Consider the following 27,593-nt stretch of genomic DNA (forward strand, 5'->3'; position numbering starts at 1 on the left):
AGGAGAACTCTTGGCAGCGGAGTCTTCTGGACGACTGATTCGTGCATCCTGTTGTAAGATAGCAGGCACTTCTCTTTGAATTCCTCTACTACTTGCTCAATGAGCGCCTTCTGGTCATTAGGCAAGTCTTCAAGGTTGACCTTGAGGATAGCATTGTTGTTTTCTATGTTAACAACTGTGGTCAGCTTCTGATCAAACGATTGTGGTCCCACCACGCATGCCAGACCTGTGTTGATGCTAAAAATTCAACACTGAGAATATAGTGATCAACGCCGGGGAGAGGCCACGTGGAGCAGATCCCGAGCTTTCTCTCCAGGCTTAGGAAGGGCACCACCAAACCAGACGGTCGTGACCTTGGGGGCGTGCTAGTCAATTTGACCTGCAATTGACAAGTGAGCAAGATTGATTAGTTATTTAAGGTGGAACATGCCGGTTGTTTATCTAGACAATTTCAAATGTGTGGCCAAGTGGCCAGTAAGACAAGGCTATCAACTAGGGAGTCGATATCCAGCATGTTCATGATGTATGATAAGCAAAATAAGCATATCAACAATCATCTGTTACTTAATTACATATATCTAACCTGCTGATTATCATGAAAGCATGTGAAAGATGTAAAAAGATAGGTGTGAAAGCATATGATTTGATTGAGAAACATACTAGCTTTTAACCAAGACAAAAACAAGTAAAAACCATGTAGATAGCCAATATATATTCTCAAAAGTCAAGCTATCGGCTAAATAGACGATTCCAGCGAAAGAAGGGTCATAGCATGCAACCACTCAACCATTAGACGTGTATAAACCCATATGCCTATCAGATCCAATCTAATATCTTTATCAGTGGGGTTCAGACCTAACCGATGCAGCCATAATAAGGATAACAAATTAAACCTTCAAAGCATATAGATCTATAAACGCTTAACGAGATCACAGGAACATACTTTGATCATGGGAGCTCATGCAATCGGCTAAATAGCTGATGCAGACAAAGCATGCAACAAAAGACTATGCTTGGCCATAAGCAAGGCTTACTACTTGGTGATTTCTAATCTATGATGCTAGCAGTGGGGGTCAGACCTAACCGATGCAGCCATAAAAACACTTCTAGACCAGATCTCATCAACTAGCAAGCCTTACCTAGGGCTAAACATGCCCTTGACCAAACGCTATCTTCGATCAAGATTGGATTAGAAGCGCTAGACTAGTAAGAACCATCATCAAAGCAGGATATGAGAAATGCAAAGCGACAAGATGACGATTTAAAATGATACAAAACCGATCTAATTCAATCTTAACCGAGCAGGGGGTTTGAATCAAAATTCGTACGAGATCAGACTTAACCGAGGGCAGCCATGCAGATTTTGATAAGAACCAAAGATAACTATCATTAATTGCAAGAGATCAGACTTAATCGAGGGCAGCCTTACAATCAACTGATGATAACTAACTTATACCAAGCTTGTAAGAGATCAGACTTAACCAAGGGCAGCCTTACAAACACAATATAAGTTATGACGGATACTTACAGACAAACCAAAGATCAGACCTAACCAAGGACAGCCCTGCTTGCCGAAGAACTCATTGAAATCTAGTCTACTCCTACTCCTAAGGGGTGGCGTGAGCCGAAAAGTAAAGGTACTGGTTTGTGTTGATCGTTGGAGATGTCTATTACAATGGCCGGGGTTCAATATTTATACCCAAGGCTTGAATATGAGTCCTGGTAGAATAGGACTAGTTACAAACTTGGAAAAGAAAATATAGACTTCCTAATCTAATATAACTTGGACTCCAATCTTTCCCTTCTATGGAGTCCGATGTGTCTTCTTGCTCTGTGCCTTGTTGATCTTGCCGATAGGTCCCACTCCCCTGGAATGTCGATGTCATCTTCATTTTGATGGCAATTTGGCTAGCCGATCTTTGGTGAATATCCCAACTTTCTCCTGATGAATTTAGATCTCGGGGTCCTTCCTTTTTCAAACCAAATTTTAGTGTCAACAGATTCAATATACCTAAATGATGGTTTGAGGTCAGTTTTTGCTTCTTCCATATGGGGATCAAGCATATTTCCAAGGACCCCCCCTCCTCTCCACCTATAAAAGGAGGACCTCTCCCCCTCATAACAACAACACACCAAGGAGCAAGAGCTACACCACAAGAGCACCATTCCAAAGGGTCTAGGCCCTAGCTACCTAGTAGATTTGGTTTGGGAGAGTATGGGGAAGAGCCAGACTTGTCGGTATCTCCCCAAACTTGTACCTCGGCGAACACTTGTACCTCGACAGAATATTTGCTAAGTAAGTGTTCAGGTTTCTTATGGCATTAAGTCTTTTGATTAGTTAATCTTTACTCTTACTTGTTTGTGGGTTCGTCATCCGTTCTCAAAGCGGATACTCTAGTAAAGGGCCCTGATAAAGATGGATAACCCTGCGTGATGCTAGATTAGTAGTTGATAGCATAGATATGGTGTCTAGGCTAGAGGCTACCTTTGTTTGCCTCGTCCCCATGGTGGAGGGGTAGGCGGCAGGTGGCAACAGCCCTATCCGTCCCTTGTAATCCCCCACGTTCGGGTTCGACATAGAGCCATAGGCCAGCATCGACTGGCAGACCAGTTGCAACCCGGTGCCCGAAGTAAGCAAGTGAAAGTAGAGTTTATCATTCCATAAGACCCAAAATCCATAGGAATCCATCTCTACCCTTTCCAACTTTATCCCTTGTATTGTCCTTGGACGAACTAGCTAGACGAAATACCTCCGTTCCTTGTGGAAAATACAATACCCTGAATACTTTCAGGTGAAAGCTACAACGGTAATTCCGTGCGCTTGCGGAATCTTTCTGTTTGCGTTAAGAAATACCAACACCAAGCAAGGGCAATCTTCTGGAATGGTGGAGGGAGAGTCTTTTATGATGTTTTACTCTTTTCTTTTGGGCCAAGTTGCCTTGTAACCTGTAAATATTTGTACTTCCATCTTATGAAAATGAAAATGAAAAATAGGTAGGGAGCTTCCCTGCTGACTTGTTAAAAAATCAATTATATGGGCATTTAGCATTAATCCTTTCTCTAAATTGATTAGAACGACTCAAACAGATGTGCATCAGATTTTATCTCCATAGAACAATTGCCCAAATCATGCCACAAAGTTGTGTTTTGCTTAGAATCCCAAAAGGAGTGGTCAACTATGAAATCAACTAACTAAAGCAATCCAATGTTATGTGTGCCAATAACTTTAGTTGGTAAGATTCTACCTCGCCACCACGGCTTAGGATCATCATCTACCAAAGTTAAAAAAGGACTAAACTCTAACAACAAGGTTCAAATCCTAGTGATTTCTCTTACAAATTGCAACAATGTATAATGCGGATAATTTAGATGCAATTTAGGAGGTAACTTTATATTATTTTTCATAGTAGCAGGTAAACATATTAGATCTAGTGGCTATTATCACTAATGGTGATTAGCATCTATTGAATTCATGTCCTACCTTTTGAGATTTTTGTGAGCATTTAAGGAACTATGGTTTTGTCTAGTGCCTGTTGTGTGGATTAACGTTGTTGTGTGGATTAACGTCAAAACTATGTTGGATACCTCCAATTAACAATTAGTAATAATAAGACATATGTGGGTTTTTGTTTATTTTTAAAATGGTAGTGATTTATTTTTCCATTTTAAATTGACACGATAATTTTTGGGGTCAAAATAAGTGAACACGGATACTTGTTTAATTTGTCAAATACGTCTAACAAATTGACTGTTTGCTACGCTCCAAATTTTAAGTCATTTTTTTGCTATGTGCCTAAACGTAGCGTACATATCGGTACATAGCAATTTCCCCCATAATAGGGTTCGGGGCAGGTTCGGGTTTTGTTGTCGGGTCTCGGGTACGGGTCCACGAATGCTCCACCCGCCCCGTTGCCACCCTTAGCTGCAACTTGTTCTATCACAAAATAAAAATCAATTTCAATGTGTTTTGTCCGAGCATGAAAAATAGGATTAGCTGAAAGATACTTGGTGCCAATGTTATCACACCACAAACAAGCCGCGTGAGGATGAGGAATACCTAATTCATCAAGTAGTTTTTGTATCCACATTACCCTAGCTGAAGCATTGGCAACCGATTTATATTCTATCATCTGGGCATCTAGCCCAATCTGCACCTGAAAAGGCACTCACAAGCATTGAGTTAGCCTTTCTAATTTTTATACCCACATATCTCAGAATCCTCTTAACTGCTTCCCAATGAACAGTTGTAGGAGAGTGAAGAAACTGACACACTTTGTTAACTAAGAAAGATAGATCTGGTCGAGTCAGAGTTAGGTACTGAAGAGCTCCAAATATCTATTCCCAATTTTGATCCACTAGTAACAGATAATTTTTCAGTAGCACAAAGTGGTGTCTTAAATGGCTTTCATGGCTGCATATTAACTCTCTTCAGGTGCATACCGTTCATGGGTTAGCAACAACTCACCCCTTTTTTCTGTGAACTTGAATGCCCAAAAAATAATGTTACTCGCTGAGTTCCTTGATGGCAAATTCCTTCCCTAGATCCCATAGGAGGGCATCAATCGCTTCCTATGAGGAGCTGACCGTAATGATATCGTCAACATAAACAAGCATGAAGATAACATGATTTCCTTTTCTGTAGAAGAAGAGAGATGTATCGACCTTGGAGGGAATAAAACCAAGGCTTTGTAGCTTACTACACAAGCGTGAGTACCAAGCCTGGGCTTGTTTTAGTCATACATATAGTTGGCCAAACGGGCCGCACGGCACGGCACTAGCACGGGCACAGCCAGGCATGGCCCGGTCAGGCACGGCACTACGCGGCACGATAGACTAGTCGTGACGTGCCTGTTAGTGCCGTCGGGCCGCTGTGTTGGCCCAGGCACGGCACTATCAGGTATTAGCCATGTCGTGTCGTGTCACTAGGCACGGCGGCCCAGCAGTGCCCGTGCCAGCACTGGCACTATAAGTGATCAACACTTCAAACTGATCAGAATCACAAAGTCTGAATGTTCAGAATCACAAACTGATTAGAATCATAAACTGATCAGAATCAGAGAGTCACACAAACTGATCGGAATCACAAACTGTTCAGAATCAAAGAACTTATCAAAGAGTCACACAAAGTTACATGTTCAGAGAACTTATCAAAGACTCAAAGTCACATAATCACACAAACATAGCAGAGAACAAAATAACATTTTATTGGGAGCTTTAGTGCAACGGCTGCCTCATTAAAAATCTGTCTAGGTAAAACTCACCCTTGTGAGAAACCCTAAATAGGAAAAAAGAGTACAGCCCAGCTCCAATTATAAAGTTCATCAAAGTCCAGTCCATAGTCCATAATATTACAGTCTCATTACATAAATGATAACTAATCAAGATAAAGTTGTTCAAATGCTTCTTCAAGCTCCTTGTCCTCCACCATGTATTGCAGCCGAGCTTTAGCAGCCTCCTAATCTTTGATGCAGGTCAGCATCTCCACCATTTCAAGCTTTAGCTTCCTCCACCGCTCCTCGATGATCCTGCCAGTCATACTAAAAGTGGATTCTAAAGATATTGTTGAAATAGGAACAGTTAAAATATCTTTAGCCATGATTGATAGCACTGGATATGTGAGTTTGTGCTGATGCCACCAGTCCAAGATGTTAAAATCATCATCTAAATGGTTCACAGTGTCACAGTCCAAGTAAGAAACAAGTTCATAAACATTAGAACCTGAAGAACTTGCAGCCTACAGCAGGGCAGTTGCATATGTATCTCTAGCCATGATTAGAGTAGCAGCTGCAGTATGCATACCACCACCACCACCAACATCACTATCATCATCATAAATTTCATCCCAAGCAGACCTTTTTTTTACCAGATAGGTTAGGAGGGACAATCCTCCTCAACCTAACACCTCCATATTTCTCCTCATACTTATTGTAGACATCAGTAAGTCGAGCTCTAGTGCCAACCCGGTAAGCACTATAATCTATACTAGTAAGGGTACCCAACCTCCTAAGCACTCTAATGAAACCTTTCATTTTAGCTCTGGGGTTCAGGATGAATGCAAAAGAATAAAGCAAAGGTATGTCCCTCCAATATTTATTATATTTGTCTATCATAGGTTGAACCACAGGTCTGATTTGATTATCATTAGCGTAATTCTTTAGGTGCATAGCAATCTTAACAAGATAATGAATCATGAGTGGAGATGTAGGATAGTACACACCAGACAATGCAACTGTAGCATCATAAAATAGTTCAAGAAATTTAAGCACTTTTTCTGCCATAGCCCAATGGTCATTAGTTAAAAGCAACTGACCACCTTCAGCCCTAGGATATTGAGCATGGATGAAAGTAGTGAATGAGACCTTATGTGGAAACAAATGCTTAAGCATTAGGTATGTAGAATTCCACCTAACTTCCATGTCCAGTTGAAACTTTCTAGGCCTAACACCAGTGGCAATGCAGTAACTTTTATATGCAGCAATTCTCTGGTTAGATGAGTTTAAGAAAGATATTGCAATTCTAAATTTTTCAATCAAAGGCTTAAGAGCAGTTAGGGCCTCCTTAACAATCAGATTGATAATGTGACATGCACAACGCTGATGCAAGAACATATAATTAACTGCATTGTCTAAATCACCACTATCATTAGATGATGCATTGACCACAACTTCAATACAAAGATATTTAGAAAGAACAGGTCTATGTTTTTGCATGGCTGATACATTAGATGATGCATTGTCCAAAGTAACAGCAAATACTTTTCCAGTCAAACCATAATCAGCAAGCACAGATGCAACAAGATCAGCAATGTTTTATCCATTGTGGGAACAATCAATAAGCCTAAGACCAAGCACTCTCTTCTCTAGTTGCCAATCAGAGTTTATGTAGTGAGCAACAACACTAAGGTAGTCCTCTTTGGCATTACCAGACCAAATATCAGAGGTTAGACACACACAATTAACACTAGCAGAACTAACAGTCTCAACAAGCTTAACCTTCCAATCAGAGAAGTATTTAAGCATGTCTCTAGTGGTGGTTTGCCTAGAGACTGAAACAAATTTAGGATTATGAGCAGTTCTAATGTATTCATCAAATGCATATGATTCTCCCAAAGAGATAGGAACATCAAGCCTAGCAAGCAATCGAACCAGTTGAGTACGAGCAACAATAGGGCAGTACTCCCAATTGCGTATACTACCATCAGGATTAAAAGAGATCTGTGACTGAGACATGCGAGTTTTTCATGCCTCCTAGGGCATTTATCCCTATGCCGGGTGAGGTGACCAGTGCCACCACTAGAGAGCCCAGAGTATTCCTTAGAGCAATGGATGCACTTAGCTCCATACCTGACCTTCTTACCTTTCACTGTTTTGAAGAGTTTCTTGAAATCAAGCCACACTGCCGAGGTAGAGGGACGTGACCGCTTGCCGTTATTCTCTTCCCCGTCCTCTGCTTGATCATCGTAGGGCTCGAGGACGATGGGAGCTTGAACGTTACTACCAAACAGCTCCGCGGCGTCCTCGCGTAGGTCGTCCTCGTCATCATCTCTAGCCAACCCGCACAACCGCCTCTCTTGGTTGGAACCGACCTCAAGCGTCTCGTCGTCGGATCCATCCATCGCCACTCATCGACGCCCTGGTCCCTCAACGGCTTTAGACAAAACAGAGCAAGGGTTAGTATAGATTGAGGGTTAGGGTTAGGGTTATGGACTTACCTTCAAAGTTGGAGCACCAGAGTTGCCGGTGAGGTCGACGAGGCACGGATCCGGCGAGCACAGACGACAAGGGATGGATCCAAAGAGGAAACCAGCGGATCCAGAGAGGAAACCGATGGATCCGGCAAGGTCGACGACGGATCCGGCGAGGATGAAGTGAGATCAAGGGTTAGGGTTAGGGATTGTGCTAGTGCCGGCTAGCTATTCCAACGGCCAGATCCAACGGTCCGATGAGAGCGAGGCCGGAGATCCGACGGATTCGGCGAGGAAACCGACGGATCCAGCGAGCTCGACGATGGATCCGGTGAGGACGAAGAGAGATCAAGGGTTAGGGTTAGGGATTGAGCAAGGGTTAGGGTTAGGGATTGTGCCAGTGCCAGCCAGCGATGGCTCCAGAGGCCACCGGAGAGCAAGAAGAAGAGAGGAAGTCGGAGGCGAGGGAGGAGAGCGAGTCGCCGACGCGGCGACGCCGACTCGCCGAGAGAGGGGAGCGAGGCGAGAGAGGAGCGGGCGAGATGGCGCTGCGGGGGAGAGCCGAGAGAGGAGAGCTGTGAGTGAGGCGAGAGAGATAGAGAGTGAGACTGAGTCTCTGAGAGCAAATGAATTAGGGCAACGGAGACTGAGAGTGAGTCGAGAGCGCTCTGGTTTTATAGCCCCCCGATTCCAACGGCCGGATCCAACGGTTGGATGGGAGCGACGCCGGGGATCCAACGGCCATCTGTGGCCGAGCCGTGTTGCTACCGGGCTGGCCCATATAGCGTGCCGTGCCCGGGCTAGCACTACGGGCTAGAATGATGGCCCAGGCATGGCACTAACGCCGGGTCGTGCCAGGCACTGGCACGAAGGCCGTCGGACCGGGCTGTTCCTGGGCCGTGCTGATTCGTGTCGTGCTTGGGCCAGCTCGTAGTGCCTGGGCCAAATGGCCAACTATAGTCATACAATGCCTTATCAAGCTTACCCGCTGCCACCCGCCGTTCGATCCAAGCATGTGTAAAGGACCCGTCGTCTCGATGACGCGTACTTCGACACCATCCGACTGGTGTCCGGATACGGGTATGGCTCCGGTTACCAATTCCGGCAAGAAGACGCGGAGCTTGATGCTGCTTTGCGCAGCGAGGACCCGCCCTTCCATGAAGGCGATGCCATGGAGATGGAGCACCGCCTCAACAGAGGCGCCTCTCCCTGCGACATCATTTAGCAATCAATTCCCAATATGATGGAAGTCATTCCAAACTGGGACTGCAAGGGGACCGATGAGTTCTGTAGCTGGCTTGGTCCGTTCGTGTCCAGTAGCCGCCTGCTACTGCCACAAACGCCACGGAGGACATGGCGTTCACTCATTCTGCCATCACGGTGAGCGGCCTCTAGTGCAAGTCCATGGGCGGCAGCATCGGTGGCACGGCGGTCGTGAGGGTGGCAGCTGTGTTCCACTACATGCCCCCCGTGGGAGCATCAGTCCATGGCGGTGAAGCAGACGGGTCTAAGCAGCATGACCCTGTCAGCCGAGGGCGTGTGGATCCCGTCCACGGGGCGGACGCACATGGTGGCCTGCCTCGGCGTTGGTAAGGAAGCGTGCTACTACCGTGTGACCCTCTCCGTGCAGACGATGGTGTCGATGACTCGCTGCGGCATCATTGCCGGACAGATCACCGCGATGGATGGGAGGAGCCATGCTCTGCTGTTGTTCCGGCAACGACTGTACGGCAGGTTTGTTGACTATGGGACTATACGGCGCATGTCGTACATCTACACCAACCTCGATCAGGCTCGGGAGCTTCTTGGAGCGAGCAAACCGACTGGATTTCGCGATAGCTTTGTTGCCAAGTCACTGCTCAGCTATCCAAGTGTCCACGCTGGCGCTTCCAATGCTGCCATTGCTGACATTGGGAGTCTCTCCAACCTCGCTGACGAGCTTGATCTTCGCTATGAAAGCATGGGGAAGCTGCCGCCAATTGTGCTAGAATGGATCGATAGGTCGTTCTTTGAACTCGAGATACTCTCTGTCGGCACCCTCGTTGGACGAAGCTACTCTCCCCAAGTCCAGCGTCAGTCGAGTATGCGGATCGTTGAACTGTTGAAGAGAGTCCATGGTGAGAAGAGGCAGCAGATACTGAATGTGTCTGCGGAGTTCATGGCATCCGGGATTTGCCTCGGTCCAAGTCCGGTGATGTCACTGGAGGGCGTGTACAATGCAGAGGATGGGCGAATGTACCTGATCGGCTACCGGAACGTCCATGCCCCACGGCGGCGGCTCCTGTCGATGAGCAAAGACCTTGAAGATGGAATGGACTGTTCCACACGAGATTTTAATGTGGAAACCCCTCTCAAGGGAAGAAGGAAAAAAACACAGGCACCAGCCAGCAAATCTTCACTATATCGGGTGAGGTTACAAACGTCGGGAATTTACAACTTTTATCTTATCCCAAGACGACGGCTTACATGAGGTATATATAGAGATGAAAAATCCTAATAGGCGACGATCCGTACCGGTGGTGATTGGGAGCTTGGTAATCATCCAGCGAAGCTTGTGTATGACCCAAGTCAAGTTGTGAGTGATTGTGGAAGATTCACCGTGATGGAGTGTTAAAGAATCAACCCGTAGAGAGCACTTGATCCTTGCACCGATCAAGCGGGAACTACACCATTGCACGGGTGCTCCAACGAAGACTAGTGGGGAGTGACGACTCTCCGATACCTCAAGAAAACATCACCGTGTTTCTTTCTCTCTCTTTACTTTGAGCATTTATATTTGAGCAATTCATTTCATGAATTTACATCCCTAGAATTGTCATGCTAGAGTAGGATTGGGCCCAAGCCTCCTGGCGACGGGCCACAACTCAACAAACTCCACCTTGAGTCAAATTTCTTCTTGTAGCATAAAATGAACCTTCACCCTGAAACAACAAAGAAATACTTCCGGTGCCAAATAGCTTCTTGGGCTAAACAGTTATACCAACTAAGCTTGAGCAAAGCTCAAACTTAGCAACATGAACTGGCTTTGTCAACATATCAGCAGGATTATCATGTGTGCTTATCTTGCATACCTTCAGCTTACCTTGCGCGACAATATCGTGAACATAATGGTATTTGACATCAAAGTGCTTCGTTCTATCATGGAACATCTGATCTTTAGTGAGACATATAGCACTTTGACTGTCACAAAACAAATTAATACAAGAATCATCTCCACAAATCTCAGCAAACAAACCTTTCAACCAAACCGATTATTTACATGCTTCAGCAATAGCCATGTATTATGCTTCAGTGGTAGACAGGGCAACAACAGGCTACAATGTTGGCCTTCAACTCATAGCATAACCACCAATGGTGAACACATAACCTGTGATAGACCTCCTCTTATCCAAATCGGCAACAAAATCTGAATCCACGTAGCCAGTGAGTCCCTTATCAGTCTTGCCAAACTTCAAACAAGCATTTGTTGTGCCACGAATGTACCTAAAAATCCACTGAACAACCTTCCAATATTCTTTACCAGGATTAGCCATGTATCTACTAACTAAACTCATAACAAATGATAAATCAGGACGAGAGCAAACCATGGCATACATCAAAGAACCAACAACACTAGAATATAGAACTCTTGACATGTACTCAAAATCCTCATCCGTACTAGCACAATGTAAAGCTGATAGTTTAAAATGATGAGCAATAAGAGTACTAACGGACTTTGCATCATGCATGTTGAAACGATGAAGAACTTTCTTAATGTAACTTTGCTGACTAAGAAATAACAAACCAGAATTTCTGTCTCTTGTAATCTCTATACCTAGAATTTTCTTAACAGCACCAAGATCCTTCATCTCAAACTCACTACTCAATAGTTTCTTCAACGTAGTGATTTCTTTCTTGCTCTTGGCAGCAATCAACATATCATCAACATATAACAGCATGTATATAGGCGATCTATCAACAAATTTAATGTACACACAGCTATTAAATTCAGACATCTTAAAACCATTTGACATCATAAAAGAATCAAACATTTTATACCATTGATGAGGAGGCTATTTCAAACCATATAAGGACCTCTTTAATTTGCAAACATGATCCTCCTTACCAGGTACTATGAACCCTTCTGGCGCGTCCAGGTGCGGATCCAGAATGGCAGCAGCGTGGGTGTGCAGTTGATGCGGGGAAGGGGATCCCCGCGGGGATTAAATCCCCGAGCGGGGACAGGGATGGGGAAGAAGTGCTCCCAATGAGCCTTCACGGAGATGGGGACGGGGAAAATTTGCCCCAAGGGGACGGGGAATTCCCCGTTGACATTTCGAACCGGAAGAGCATAGTTGTTTCTAGTTAAGTCAACCACCTGTTACTGTATGTTCTGTGTACAGATTTATATGTCTGAAATTAGTTGTCATTTTGCACAAGTTCAACGACCCATCTGGTTATAGGTGCCTGGTTTCTCGCGTCGTATCTTGATCGCTCCTTTTATTTGAGTTATATATGCTTGATCCTGGAGATTCGAAGGCACATGAGTACATGTGGGTAGGTTTCAGTTCCAGGGTCAACTAGGTACTTGGGGGTACGGTGTAGTATGAGCTGTGCTCCACCCGACAATACTAGCAGTGCCGGCGTCCCGTACTTCAGAACTCCAACGGTTTGCATGTTCGACTCCTCGTGCATTCTTCCACTCTGAAGGAGTTAAGCAAAGGTAATCGATCAACTCTGCACGTCGTTACGACTTCCATCTTAATTCCATCAGTAGTTTTCAGTGCAGTTCGATCAACTTTAGAATTTAGTGTCTAGATTAGTCACCGCTGTTTCGTAGCTGCAGATAGCCTATGTCCGGTTAATTAACTACCTTATTACTGAAAGCTACTGTTTCGTGCAGTCCACATCGATGGAGGCCGCCATGATCGTCGTCACCACCTTGCTGCTGAATCTTGCCTTGTTCTCGCCATTTCTCTCGATTGGGTCCATGCCCATCCATCACGACTACACCCGCTTCGCCGACGTCGAGCGGCACTGTCAGTCCGTGCTCTCATCAGCCGCGGACGCGGAGCTCAACGCTGATGCCGGCCGTGGCAGCAGACTGATGTACCAGCTATCCTTCATGAACGGCGACTGGAGCCAAGACGCCGGCCAAGCTCCCCTGCTTCCGTTCCACGGGAGCTATGCCGATCCGGTGGTGGTGGCCGGTCCTGAGCTGTTTGAAGCGGTCCCCCTGGCGTCCTTCAGGCTCACGCACATGGAGACGGTTCCACGGCGACGACGAGGTGCACGAGCCGCCTTCAACGTCAGCGGCGTCCTTAGTCTCACCATCGCCCGCAACCGCAGCTGCAGCTGGTTGCATATGGAAATGGAACCGAGTCCGTCGCCAGAGTTCGAGCTCCGGCCGGGGATCGCCAGGCTCCATCTAGTGTTCGAAGGCGTGTATACCGAGACAAGATCGTCGCCGGGGAGCGGTGCCCGTGACGACGGCGGTGGTGAGAGGGTGCTGTGTATGGTCGGGGACTCTGTTCTCCCCGTGCGCGGAAGCAACAGCACGGACCCGTGGGACTGGGCCAAGAATGATGGCGCTGGCACCAACCTGGAGCCGCCGGTCATGTCCGACGGCAACATCCTGCTCGTGCTACGGTACCCCAAGACGCCGACGCTGACAACTCGCGCCGTGCATGGCGTGATGATGAGCACGAACTCCAAGTCTGATGGCGCGTACTTCGACACCATCCGCTTGGTGTCACAGCTTTCGGCGGGCGGGTACGGCTCCGGTTACCAATTCCGGCAAGAAGAAGACGCGGAGTCGTCTGATGTCGCATGGTGCAGCAAGGACGACTCTCCCTTCCATGAAGGCGACGCCATGGAGCAGCACCACCTGAACAGTGGCGATTCTCTCGGCGACTTCATCCACGAATCCAATTTCGACGGCCAAATGATGGAAGTCGTTCCAAACTGGAACTGCAAGGGGACTGATGAGTTCTGCAGCCAGGTCGGGCCGTTCGTGTCCAGCCCCCCTGCCACAAGCAGAGCTTGGAGGACATGGTGTTCACTCGTCCCGCCATCGCTGTAAGCATGGGCTTCCAAAGCAAGCCGTTGGGCACCGGCAGCATGGACATGGACGGACGGGCAGCCGCGACCGCGAGGGTGGCAGCCGTGTTCCGCTACGTGCCCCCGTGGGAGCATCAGCCCACTGCGGCAAAGCGGACCGGCATGAGCAGCATGTAGTCCTGGGCATCGGGCCGGCCCGGCCCGGCACGGCACGGTCACGGGCCGGCACGGCACGATGGCTATCGGGCCAAGGAGGCACGCCGTGCCCTGCGGGCCGTGCCTCATCGGCCTGCGGGCCTGGCCTTCGGCCCAGGCACGGGCCTGTGGGCCATTTTTCGTGCCGTGCTAGCCCGTGAGGCACGGCAAAAATAACAGGCCGTGCCAGCCCACAGCCCGTTAAATCTAAAACACCTCCAAATAAACATCTCAATCCATTCAAATATCAAAAAGAGCTGTTTTGTGCAATGCTGCCTCATTAAAAACCTACCTAGGTAAAACTCACCCTTGTGAGAAACCCTAGGCAGGAAAAAAGAGTGCAGCCAGCTCCAAATGTCTTAATCTTACATAGTTATTACAGACCATTGTTCAAAGGTTCAAATGAAAACTAAACAAGTGAGTGAGGGACACATCCACTCTCAACTCACACAAAAGTACTCCAACACTCCCAGCCAACCAATGCCACTGTCAGCCACCAGATCCATCATCTCCACCTTCTGGTTCATCCAGGAACAGATTCTCGAATGCATCTTCAATTTCCTTGGTATCAGCAGCTTCATGTTGTTCCCTCTTCTCTCCTAGCTCCCAGTCCTTCAACAAGGTCAGCATCTCAACATGTTCTGGTTTCAAGCTCCGGCGCCGTTCTTCTAGGATCCTCCCTGCTAAGCTGAAACAAGACTCTGAAGAACAAGTGGAAACAGGAACTGACATGATATCTCTGGCCATAATAGCCAGGATAGGATAGGTTAGTTTGTGGTCCTTCCACCACAGAAGAATGTCAAAACCATCCTCATAAGCAGTTATGCAGTCGCTGTCCAAATAGCTTGAAAGTTCAGAAGCAGTAGAGTGAGAAGAAGAACAGGCAGTGCCACTGGAAGGACCAGGCAGACCTGATCCTCCAAAAATTACCCCCCAAGCCTGTTTTCTCTTACCAGTGGGTGGGGTAGGACCAGCAACCCTTTGTGACCTGGTTGCACCAAACTTTCTCAAATATTTCTCAAACATTTTATGCAACTCAGTTTTCAAATCAGCATAGTAAGTAGTGTAATCAGTACCAGTATATTCAGTAAGTAAATGGAGGACCCTTTGCATACCTCTCAGCTTAGCTCTAGGGTCAAGAATGAATGCAAATGAGTATAAGAGAGGAATGTCCTTCCAATACTTGAGAAATTTATGCTGCATAGGGTACACAAAGGGTCTAAGATTAACATCTCTTTCACATGCATGCAAATGAGTTCCAATCTCCAGAACATGGTGCAGCACAAGAGGACTGGTAGGATAATAAACACCAGACAGTGTAACAGTAGAGTCATAAAATACTTCCAGGAACTCCAATATTTTCCCAGCCACGTGCCAATGGGCTGGAGACAACAGTGCAGAACCATAATTTGAATTTATGAACACAGAAAATACTTCACTGTAAGGAACCAAGTGTTTTAGCATGAGATAAGTAGCATTCCATCTAACATCCATGTCTAAGCCAAATTTTCTAGGTCTCATACCTTTAGCTTCACAGTAGTTTCTAAACATAGCAATTCTTTGATTAGAGGAGTTCAAGAAATTAATTGCAGTTCTAAAATCCTCTATATAAGGTTTGATTCTTTTTAGTCCAGATTTGACTATCAGATTAATAATGTGACAAGCACAGCGTTGATGCACAAGACTGTAACCAGGTGCAGGATCATCAGGTGCAGGATCACAACCAAGATAACCAGCAAACATGGGTGTCAAAGTTTCCATAGCCTTAGCATTAGAAGATGCATTATCTAAAGTGATAGAAAAGATTTTATCAACCAAGCCATACTCCTCAACAACAGATGCAATGGAAGCAGAAATGTTTTCACCAGAATGCTTAACTTGAATCAACCTAAGACCAACAATCTTCTTTTGCAATTCCCAATCAGCATTCACATAGTGAGCAACAACAGATATGTAATCCTCTTTAGCATTACCAGACCATATGTCAGAAGTCAAAGCAACAGATGCAGAAGCATGCACACAGTTCCTAATCATAGCACGACGTTCAGCAAATAACTTATCCAGATCTCTAGTGGTGGTTCTTCTAGATGATCTAACAAATCTTGGGTTATGAGAATTTTTAATATATTCCTCAAATGCATCAGTGTCACCAAAACCAAGAGGAAGATCAAGCCTAGCAATCAATCTACACAGTTCAGTTCTAGCAACAGCAGGATCATAGTTCCAATTATGCAAAGACCCATCAGCATTAAAAGCTAGTCGAGACTGAACCCTAGAAGCATTATCAAGTTTCTGTTTGCAAGATTTTTGGTGCCTAAGAATGTGACCAGTACCAGCAGTAGATCTAGCACTCAACACAGTTCTACACATCTTACATATAGCTCTAACACGCACATCGACACCATTAATCTTCTCATAAACCTCCTCAAAGTCACCCCAGCACTGAGACTTGCGCTTACCAAGTCCAGAAACAGCACCAGAGGAAGGAGTACGAGTACCATTACCATCAGCATTACCATTAACACCAGTGTAGTTGGAGTGGGTGTTGGAGTCCACCGTCCCTGTCCCCGTTGCCCCTGCATCGACGGCATCGACGTCGATCGCCGGCTGTGTCCCGCGGGTGGCGTCATCAAACACCGCAAAGGGGTCACGGCCGTCGTCGTCGTGCTCCAGGGACAGCCCAGCCACGACCAAGTCATCGTCGCCAGTCACAGGGAACATGGCACCGTCGCCCTGCGAGTCACACGCCATGGGGCCCTCGGCCGCGGACGGCTGAACTCCAGCACCGTTCCTCAACGGTGCGCGGCTACGGCTTGGCCGCGGTGCCATTGCCCGTCGTCTGTCTACGCCAAGGCTAGTTGACGACGAGGCATCGGCAGCAGACCTGCAAAGAAAAAGAACACGCAAAGAAGAAAAGGATGAGAAAATGATCCCAAAAACAGAATCAAAACACTGAGAAACGTATAGATCTAGGGGCTAGGGTTAGGGTTACGAATGGGGATGGACTTGCCTGCGCAACCGGAGCCGGATGAGAAAATGATCCTAAAAACAGAATCAAAACACTGAGAAACGTATAGATCTAGGGGCTAGGGTTAGGGTTACGAATGGGGATGGACTTGCCTGAGCAACCGGAGCCCGGCGCCGGAGAAGACGAGGGCCACACAAGGGCAAGACGGGATTAAGAAGGACGGCGAGCGACGGTGGAAGAGAGACGGGGAGGCGGACTCACATGTTCATCGTCAAACAGAGGAGAAGGAGTAAAAAGGAAGACGGAGAGGGACTGAGGGAGCAGGGAACTCAGGGAGAGCCGGAGAGGTGATGGAGCGGCGGCGATATCACCGGATCCAAGGACGACGGTCGCACCGGCGACGAAGATGGATCGACGAGAGGAGGCGAAGATGGACCGAGCGGGTGTCGAGTGCGGCTGCGGTTGGGAGGCGAATGGGATTAGGGTTAGGGTGTCGAGTGCGGCTGCGGCCTGCGGTTGGGAGGCGAGGCGAATGGGGTTAGGGTTAGGGTGATGGAGCGGCGGCGATGGCTATCGGATCCAAGGACGACGGTCGCACCGGCGAGGCGGCGACGAAGATGGATCGACGAGGAGGCGAAGATGGACCGAGCGGGTGTCGAGTGCGGCTGCGGTTGGGAGGCGAATGGGATTAGGGTTAGGGTGTCGAGTGCGGGCGTGCGGCTGCGGCCTGCGGTTGGGAGGCGAGGCGAATGGGGTTAGGGTTAGGGGCCGGCCGGGGGAGCGGGGGGGGGGGGGGTCTCGGTTATATGGGGAGCCGGGGAGGAGGCGAGGAGCCGAGGAGGCCACAGGCCAGGAGGGGAGGGGGCCGGCCTGCTTGCCTGCTTGCGGGCCGTGCCGTGCCGGCCTGTGGGCCGAAGGTTCGGCCCAAGCACGGCCTGCACCCCGTGCCGTGCCAGCCAGGGCCCATTGACCTTTGGGCCGGGCCAGGCTAGGGCCGGGCCTAAATAGCGGGCTCCGTGCCGGGCTCACGGGCTCGGGCTTTGTGCCCAGATATAGCAGCATGACCTTGTCGTCTGATGTCGCATGGTGCAGCAAGGACGACTCTCCCTTCCATGAAGGCGACGCCATGGAGCAGCACCACCTGAACAGTGACGATTCTCTCGGCGACTTCTCCAATTTCGACGGCCAAATGATGGAAGTCGTTCCAAACTGGAACTGCAAGGGGACTGATGAGTTCTGCAGCCAGGTCGGGCCGTTCGTGTCCAGCCCCCCTGCCACAAGCAGAGCTTTGGAGGACATGGTGTTCACTCGTCCCGCCATCGCTGTAAGCATGGGCTTCCAAAGCAAGCCGTTGGGCACCGGCAGCATGGACATGGACGGACGGGCAGCCGCGACCGCGAGGGTGGCAGCCGTGTTCCGCTACGTGCCCCCGTGGGAGCATCAGCCCACTGCGGCAAAGCGGACCGGCATGAGCAGCATGACCTTGTCGGCCGACGGCGTCTGGATCCCATCCATGGGGCGGGTTTGCATGGTGGGCTGCCTAGGCGTTGGCGTTGCCAAGGAAACATGCCACTACCGTGTGAGTCTCTCCGTCGGGACAACGATGTCGATGACTCGCCGCGGCATCACCGCCGGACAGATCACCGCGCTGGATGGGGAGAGCCACCCTCCGCTCTTGTTCCAGCAACGCGTGGACCCTCGGATTGGCGGCTACAGGCCGTTGCAGCGGCGCATGTCGTACTTTTACACCAAGGTCGAACAGGCTCGGGAGCTCCTCCTTCGACTCAGAACGAGCCAACCAGCGGGATTTCGCAACAGCTTCGTTGCCAGGTCACTACTCAGCTATCCAAGTATCGCTCCTGGTGTTGCTCCCACTGATGACATGATGGTGAGTCTCGCCAACCTCGCCGACGACCTTGATCTTCGCTTTCAGTTCACTGTGAAGCCGCCGTTCGTGCCGCAATGGATCGAGGCGCCATTCTTTGAACTGCAGATACTCTCTATTGGCACCATGGTTGGACGAAACAGCTATCGCCAATCCCAGACCCAGAGTATGCCGCGGATCGATCTACTTAAGAGAGTCCATGCCGTGAAGAAGCAGCACATACTGCTCAATGTGTCTGCGGAGTTCATGGCATCCAGGAAATGCCTCGGTCCAAGTCCGGTGATGTCATTGGAGGGCGTGTACAACCCAGAGGACGGGCGAATGTACCTGATCGGCTGCCGGAACGTCCACGCCCCACGGCGACTCTTGCCAATGATCAGAGACCTTGAAGACGGAATGGACTGCTCCATAGAGGTGACGGTGGAGTACCCGCCGACGACAACGCGGTGGCTCATCAGCCAGGAGGCAAAGGTCTTCATCGCCAGCACGAGGGATGACGACGACCCACTACACTTCAACAGGACCGAGCTCCACACGCTGCCCGTCATATACCGGGACCAGCGGCAGCACGAGCTGACGGAGCCGATCGTGGAGGGGCTCCTCTGCGTCACCATGCTGTCGGCCACCATTGCCGCCACCATCAGCCAGCTGCGCTACATCAAGTCCCACGCCGACGTCGCGCCGTACATCTCCCTCGCCATGCTCGGCGTCCAGGCTCTCTGCTACAGCGCCACGCTGGTCACCGATGCAAAGATGCTGCCGGCGTGGCCATCGCAGAGGTACGGACGACCCTACGCCTACCATATGGGTCGGAACATTCTGGACTGCTCGTTGAAAGCGCTCACCCTCGCGGCGCTTGCCGTCACGGCGCGGCTCGCTCAGAAGGTGTGGCGGTCGAGGGCCCGGGCGCGGGCACGGGAGCCGCTCGAGCCGGATCGAGTACCCGACGACACCGTGGTGCTCCTGTACAGCTTCGGTGTACACTTGGGCACCCTCTTCTTCGCCGTCGCCGTGCACTGGCTGAGCACCTATGGCACGTCGGTGACGACTCTGCCGCCCATGGTGGTCTACTATGAAGCCCAGGGGATGTCGTCGTCGCACATGCGCACAGCCGGCTCCGTCATGGAGCGGTATATCGGTGTGGTTAAGGAGTGGTTTTTGCTCCCGCAGGTCATCGGCAATGCCGTCTGGCGCATCAACTGCAAGCCTCTCGCGGCGGGATACTACGCCGGCGTCACCGCAGCGTGGTTGCTGCCACGCATTTACGGCTACCTCCGGCCACCTGTCGTTAACATGTACCGCGACACTCACGACGATGTCATGGACTTCTACCACAAGGCCGGCACCGTGGTGATTCCAGTCGTCGGAGTCCTGTTGGCTATGGTGGTTTATGTGCAGCAGCGCTGGAACTACAAGATCATTGGTTGGGCAATGAAGACGGAGAGGAATAAGCTGCAGCACGCGTACTGAAAATCAGACTTTCGTTTAGGCGACGTGTGTGGTCATTAATCTTGCTTCAAGATTCGTGTCTATTGAGTGTGTTACTTGTTAATTATTTTTATGTTGATTTATATAATTTTTTTGTAATTGTCTTACTATAGGAAAATATGTTTATTGTTAATTGTCTATGTCAATTTAGATCATAATCCGCACCATTGGATCTTCATCTGAAAGCTTACCAATGCTGTCTGTATAGATCACCCAAAAAATAACAAATCCCATATTTACTGCTAGCTTCTAAATGATCCATGAAATTGGAGGATTTTACGGTTCCAGGAAACTTCTACTGTTACTAGAACCGCACAGGTTCCCGGCTCCTGACCGGGTACACGTCACTATTTTATCCTGGTCCGTTCGATCGTAATTTGATGGCTCTGCCTCGTCCACGAAAAGGAAAAAATATCGGCGCTGCTTCTCCTCCTCCCCCACCCACACACCTGCCGCAGTGCTGCTGCACACCCCCGGCCATGGGCAAGAGTGCGTCGCTGCAGGGCATCATGGGCGTGGGGTCCACCTTTGTATCCATGCTCGCCATAGACTGCTTTGGGTATCGCACGCGTTCTTGGTCCGCGGCTTGCAAATGTTGGCGTCGTAGGTGAGACAGCGGGGGCATGGACAAGACAATCGCCGTGAGCGTGGTCAGGTCGGGTGGTTGTTCCCATTGCAATGCACAAGCATTATCGTAGTTATGCAAAAGGTTATGGCCCTGTTCGCTTGAGCTTATTCAGAACTACTTTCGGTCATAGAATAGTATTTTTCTCTCACAACATTTCAGCATAAACATCAGCATAAGCCAAATTTCAGCATCAATAAACAGAGTAATATATTATGTATCACTTAGTACCGATCCTTGTGATGAAATACTTTATCGAGTGAAATACACTGACGGCCCTTTAACTTATCGGCCTGTGCCAGTTCGGTCCACAAACTTGCAAACGCAGAAATGGACCCCTGAACTTGTCAAGTTGTTCACCGCAGGCCCATTTCCCATCCGGCGCGGCCTCCAGGCGACGTGGCAGCACCAGCGTGGTGGACGAAGCATGTGAGCCGCACGTTTCAATACCTCATCTTCGCGCCTCCTGCGGCAGTCCGCCGCCGGGAAGCTCCGGACCTTTCTCCACACCTTCCCCAGCCGCGGTAGCCCCGTCATCATCGGTGATGAAGCATCCAAGCCCAGCAGCAGGTCCGCCAGCTGCTCCTACGCCAGGTGGAACAGCAGCTTCCGGTTCCACCGTTGCCGGAGAGGGCCTAGACGTGCTTCGTCCGCCGGGAGCTCTAGCTCCAGGAGATGGAACACGATCGGGTCCACCGTCGACACCACAGAGTGGCCCCGCCCCCGCCGCCGAGGCGGCGGCGATGACCGCATGAACCCGCCGCGCTCCAGCACCGTCCGCAGGTAGCTATACTCGGGGTCCTCCTCCAGCGGCGGCAACGAGGAAACATGGGCGTGGGCCGAGCAGCAGTCCGTCGGCACGACGACGATGTCGTCGACGTGGACGCCGGGCACGCCTCGGGCTTCTTGAGCCGCGTGGCGAAGCGCTCGCACCCGTCCAGTTTCCTCGCTCGGGTGGGCGGCGGGTCGAGCGGTGGCGGTGACAGCGGCGGCCGCGACGGTTTCGCCCGATGCGGTGGCGGAGGGGACGATGGCTGCTGCTGCTACTGCCTCGGCGCTAGTGCCACCCTGGGGCAGAGATGCTTGTCCTTGTTGTTAAAGTAGCTCTGCCTCTTCTCAGCTGCCGGTGACGCGGATGTGCTGTTGTTGCCAGACTTGCGGCTGGCGACCGTCTCCTTGGCCTGGTGGAGGATCTCGCGCGCGTGCTCCTTGGTCGCCTTCTCGTCCCAGGGTCTTCTTCTTCTTGGCGGAAGAAGACAAGGAGATGGACGAGCTGGGCATGGACATGTAGTGCGCGGCGCGGTCGAGGACGTTCTCCTTGAGCGCCTGCAGCGACAGCCTGGGCCCATCCCACGACGCGCGCGGCGTGTCTGGTAGCGAGCGGGCCTCGGCACCGACGACGTTGCAGCTGAGGCTGCGCACCGGCTCTCGCCGGTTCATGGACTCTAGGATCACGCGCTTCTTCTTCTCCGCCTTGGACGCAGGCGGGGAGCCGCAACTGCTGTTCTCCTTGCCCATCGAGGTAGTTGATCTTCTGCTAGTGCGACCGGGCTGCTTCTTGTGCTGCGCCAGTGATGGAGAGGGTTGTTGTTCCGGCAGGCCGTCGATGCCCATGAGACGCGCGACGAGGCTGGGCGTCCTGGGTGTCTCGGCCTCGGACGACGGCGCGGTGGGCTTGGTGGAGCAGCGCATGCTGGTCGTCGTGCTGGCGAGGGCGTCGAACACCCGCTCAATCTGGATGTCGTTGGGGTTGTCGGCGTCGAGGTCGAGGCTGTTCCTGGGCGCCTCGAATCCGCTCTTGCTGCTGCTGTCGCCCCGGTGGTTACTGGTGGCGTTTCTGCCGAGGCCATGGCAGCATCTTCGGTATTGAAACGTGTGGCTCACGAGCTTCGTCCGCCACGCTGGCGCTGCCACGTCGCCTGGAGGCCGCGCCGGATGGGAAATGGGCCTGCGGTGAACAACTTGACAAGTTCAGAGACTCATTTTCCACGTTTGTAAGTTCGTGGAACGAACTGGCACAGGCCGACAAGTTAAAGGGCCGCCAGTGTATTTCACTCTACTTTATTTTAGGGCAAAGTAGTATAATGTCCGCTTGCGCATCATGAATCTTGTGCGGTCTACATAAGAGAGACTAGCAGCACATTCACGGCAAAGTCCTTGTCGCAGCCCAAATGGTGGCCAACACTACGATGGTGTATAGGAACCCCGGCCCTTGACGGCTACCTCCGGCCACCTGTCGTTAACATGTACCGCGAGACTCACGACGATGTCATGGACTTCTACTACAAGGCCGGCACCGTGGTGATTCCAGTCGTCGGAGTCCTGTTGGCTATGGTGGTTTATGTGCAGCAGCGCTGGAACTACAAGATCATTGGTTGAACTACCGGAGACCGGCTCTTTACCGAGTGTCAAGTGGTTTGCCGAGTGTTGTTTTTCGGGCACTCGGCAAAGACGCTTTTGCTGAGTGTTTTTTTTACACTCAGGCAAAGAAAATTTCAAAGCACATTTTGAAGCAGTAAATTAATTCAAATGAAAAAGTTTTCAACTACAAAGTTGTATAACTCATCAAGATATACAATGTTTGTTTTGGTCTTTTCTTCATATGACAAAGTGAAAGTAAATTTGTTCATAAATCTAACATATCTTTCTTGTAGTTTATGAAACTACAAGAGAGATATATAAGATTTGTGAATAATGTTAGAACGACCCTGTCGGATGAACAAATGACTAAACAGCCAAAATAAACTTTGTATATCTCGAAAAGTTATGAAACTTTGTAATTGGCAACATTCTTATTTGAAATCATCTTGTCATGCAAAATTGTGTTTGAATTTTAAAATTTTAAAATTTGAACTTTTGAAACGACCTCGGATGGAAAAACAACCAAAATAAACTCTGTAGATCACGAAAAGTTATGAAACATTGTAGTTGGCGACTTTTTGATTTGAAATCATCTTGTCATGCAAAACTGTGTTTGAATTTCAAAATTTTAAAATTCGAACTTTTCAAACGACCTCGGATGGAAAAACAACCAAAATAAACTCTGTAGATCTCGAAAAGTTATGAAACATTGTAGTTGGCAACTTTTTGATTTAAAATCATGTTGTCATGCAAAACTGCGTTTGAATTTCAAATTTTGTAAACGACCTCGGATGAAAAAACTTCCTAAACTAAAAGTGTAGATCTCGAAAAGTTATGAAACTTTGTAGTTTACAAATTTTTTATTTGAATTCGTTTAGGGCCTCAAATAAGCAATTTACACTTGGTTTAGTATAATATGTTGGGAACTCAAACGGTATCCAGACACAAGTGACAGTGTGGTGTAGTGGTAGAGGAGGTTCGCGTGCAGGGGAGGTCGCGGGTTCTAATCCCGTCGGCCACGTTGCTACGAAATTTCCACCGATTAAAAAAAATTTCCATTTTTTCCCCATTTTTTTTCGGGTTTTTTTTTTTCGGTTCCAACTTTGCCGAGTGTCGGGCACTCGGCAAAGACTTTGCCGAGTGCCCAATAAAAGGCACTCGGCAAAGAATTCTTTGCCGACGAATTTTTTACCGGAGGCTCTTTGCCGAGTGCTGCACTCGGCAAAGGCTTTGCCAAGAGCAAAGTAGCCTTTGCCGAGTGCATTAGGCACTCGGCAAAGCGCCTGAATCCAGTAGTGTTGGACAATGAAGATGGAGAGGAATAAGCTGCAGCACGCGTACTGAAGGATATGGTCATGCATTTGCCAATGCCACCACGCTAGGGATGAAAACGGTACGGATATTTTCCGACCGTATTCGAAACCGAATCCGTTTAGAGGGATTGAAATCTGTCCGTATCCGAGTCCGGATATCCAACATCCGATAGCGTATCCGTATCCGAATACTCAAATCGCATATTTATGATGTCGATATCCAATCGTATCATATCCGACATATTTGACACTATCCGTATTTGAATTCGAATCCGGACAGAAATATGAAAACAAATGTAATATCGGTGATATCTATCCGATCCGTTTTCATCCCTACACCACGCTGCTTGGGTGTTTTAAGGAACAGTCATCTGAAAATCAGACTTTGGTCTAGGCGACGTGTGTGGTCATTAATCTTGCTTCAAGATTCGTGTCTATTGAGTGTGTTACTTGTTAATTATTTTTATGTTGATTTATATAAATTTTTTGTAATTGTCTTACTATAGGAAAAAATGTTTATTGTTAATTGTCTTTGTGTCAATTTAGATCGTAATCCGCACCATTGGATCTTCATCTGAAAGCTTACCACTGTTGTCTGAATAGATCCACCCAAAAAATAACAAATCCCATATTTACTGCTAGCTTCTAAATGATCCATGAAATTGGAGGATTTTACGGTCCCAGGAAACTTCTATTGTTACTAGAACCGCACAGGTTCCTGGCTCCTGATCGGGTACACGTCACTATTTTATCCTGGTCCATTCGATCACAATTTGATGGCTCTGCCTCGTCCACGAAAAGGAAAAAAATATCAACGCCGCTTCTCCTCCTCCTCCACCCCCCAACCCACACACCTGCCGCAGTGCTGCTGCACACCCTCGGCATGGGCAAGAGTGCGTCGCTGCAGGGCATCGTGGACGTGGGGTCCACCTTTGTATCCATGCTCACCATAGACTGCTTTGCGTGTCGCACGCTGTTCTTGGTCCGCGGCTTGCAAATGTTGGCGTCATAGTTGAGACAGCGGTGGCATGGACAAGACAATCGCTGTGAGCGTGGTCGGGTCGGGTGGTTGTTCCCATTGCAATGCACGAGTATCATCGTAGTTATGCAAAAGGTCATGGCTCTGTTCGCTTGAACTTATTCAGAACTACTTTCAGCTATAGAACAGTGTTTTTCTCTCACAACATTTCAGCATAAGCATCAGCATAAGTCAAATTTCAGCATCAACGAACAGAGTAATATATTATGTATCACTCAGTACCGATCCTCGTGATGAAATACTTTATTTTAGGGCAACATAGGAGAGACTAGCAGCACATTCACGGCGAAGTCCTTGTCGCAGCCCAAATGGTGGCCAACACTTCGATGGTGTATAGGAACCCCGGCCCTTCACCATCAACTTTGCCAGCTCGTGCAACTCCCACCGCCTTTGCCGATATTTGACAGGCAGCATGTGTAGCTCGGTTCTGTTAAAGTGTAGCGGGTCGTCGTTGTCCCTAGTGCTAGCGATGAAGACCTTTGCTGGCCGGCTGATCAGCCACCGCGTTGTCGTCGGCTGGTACTCCACAATCACCTCTATGGAACAGTCCATTCCGTCTTCAAGGTCTTTGCTCATCGACAGGAGTCACCGCCGCGGGGCATGGACGTTCCGGCAGCCGATCAGGTACATTTGCCCATCCTCTGCGTTGTACACGGACTTGGACCGAGGCAAATCCCGGATGCCATGAACTCCGCAGACACATTCAGTATCTGCTGCCTCTCCTCGCCATGGACTCTCTTCAACAGTTCGACGATCCGCATACTCGACCGACGCTGGACTTGGGGAGAGTAGCTTCGTCCAACGAGGGTGCCGACAGAGAGTATCTCGAGTTCAAAGAACGACCTATCGATCCATTCTGGCACAATTGGCGGCAGCTTCCCGGCCCATGCATTCATAGCGAAGATCAAGCTCGTCGGCGAGGTTGGAGAGACTCCCGATGTCAGGCTGTCAGCAATGGCAGCATTGGAAGCGCCAGCGTGGACACTTGGATAGCTGAGCAGTGACTTGGCAACGAAGCTGTCGCGAAATCCAGTCGGTTTGCTCGCTCCAAGGAGCTCCCGAGCCTGATCGACCTTGGTGTAGATGTACGACATGCGCCGTACAGTCCCGTAGTCAACAAACCTGCCGTAAAGTCGTTGCCGGAACAACAGCGGAGGATGGCTCCTCCCATCCATCGCGGTGATCTCTCCGGCGACGACGCCGCGGCGAGTTATCGACACCATCGTCTGCACGGAGAGGGTCACACGGTAGTGGCACGCTTCCTTACCAACGCCGAGGCTGGCCACCATGTGTGTCCGCCCCGTGGACGGGATCCACACGTCCTCGGCGGACAGGGTCATGCTGCTCAGACCCGTCCGCTTCACCGCCATGGACTGATGCTCCCACGGGGGCACGTAGCGGAACACGGCTGCCACCCTCGCGGCCGCCGTGCCGCCGATGCTGCCGCCCATGGACTTGCACCGGAGGCCGCTCACCGCGATGGCAGAACGAGTGAACGCCATGTCCTCCGTGGCGTTTGTTGCAGTAGCAGGGCGGCTGCTGGACTCGAACGGACCAAGCCGGCTGCAGAACTCATCGGTCCCCTTGCAGTCCCAGTTTGGAATGACTTCCATCATATTGGGAATTGATTGGTAAACGATGTCGCAGGGAGAGGCGCCTCTGTTCAGGCGGTGCTCCATCTCCATGGCGTCGCCTTCATGGAAGGGCGGGTCCTCGCTGCGCAAAGCGGCATCAAGCTCCGCGTCTTCTTGCCGGAATTGGTAACCGGAGTCGTACCCGTATCAAGACACCAGGCGGACGGTGTCGAAGTACGCGCCATCGAGACGATGGGTCCTTTACACTTGCTTGGATCGAACGACGGGTGGCAGTGGGAATGCTTGACAAGGCATTGTATGGAATAAAACAAGCCCCTCGGGCTTGAAACTCACGCTTGTGTAGTAAGCTACAAAGCCTTGGTTTTATTCCCTCCAAGGCCGATACATCTCTCTTCTTCTAC

General features: G+C 49.6%; 1 protein-coding gene and 1 pseudogene across 1 annotated transcript; one reads left to right on the top strand and one right to left on the bottom strand.

The window, feature by feature from the left end:
* The first annotated feature begins 17,946 nt into the window (after window positions 1-17,946).
* LOC136465383 (uncharacterized) lies at window positions 17,947-20,241 on the top strand. The gene has a single exon (XM_066464135.1). It carries the CDS (start codon window positions 17,947-17,949, stop codon window positions 20,239-20,241), a length of 2,295 nt encoding a protein of 764 aa, XP_066320232.1.
* Window positions 20,242-21,169: 928 nt separating this feature from the next.
* On the bottom strand, window positions 21,170-27,282 carry LOC136465384 (uncharacterized; annotated as a pseudogene).
* Window positions 27,283-27,593: the final 311 nt, after the last annotated feature.

Source organism: Miscanthus floridulus, chromosome 7, assembly GCF_019320115.1.
Source record: "Miscanthus floridulus cultivar M001 chromosome 7, ASM1932011v1, whole genome shotgun sequence".
NCBI classification, from domain to species: domain Eukaryota; kingdom Viridiplantae; phylum Streptophyta; class Magnoliopsida; order Poales; family Poaceae; genus Miscanthus; species Miscanthus floridulus.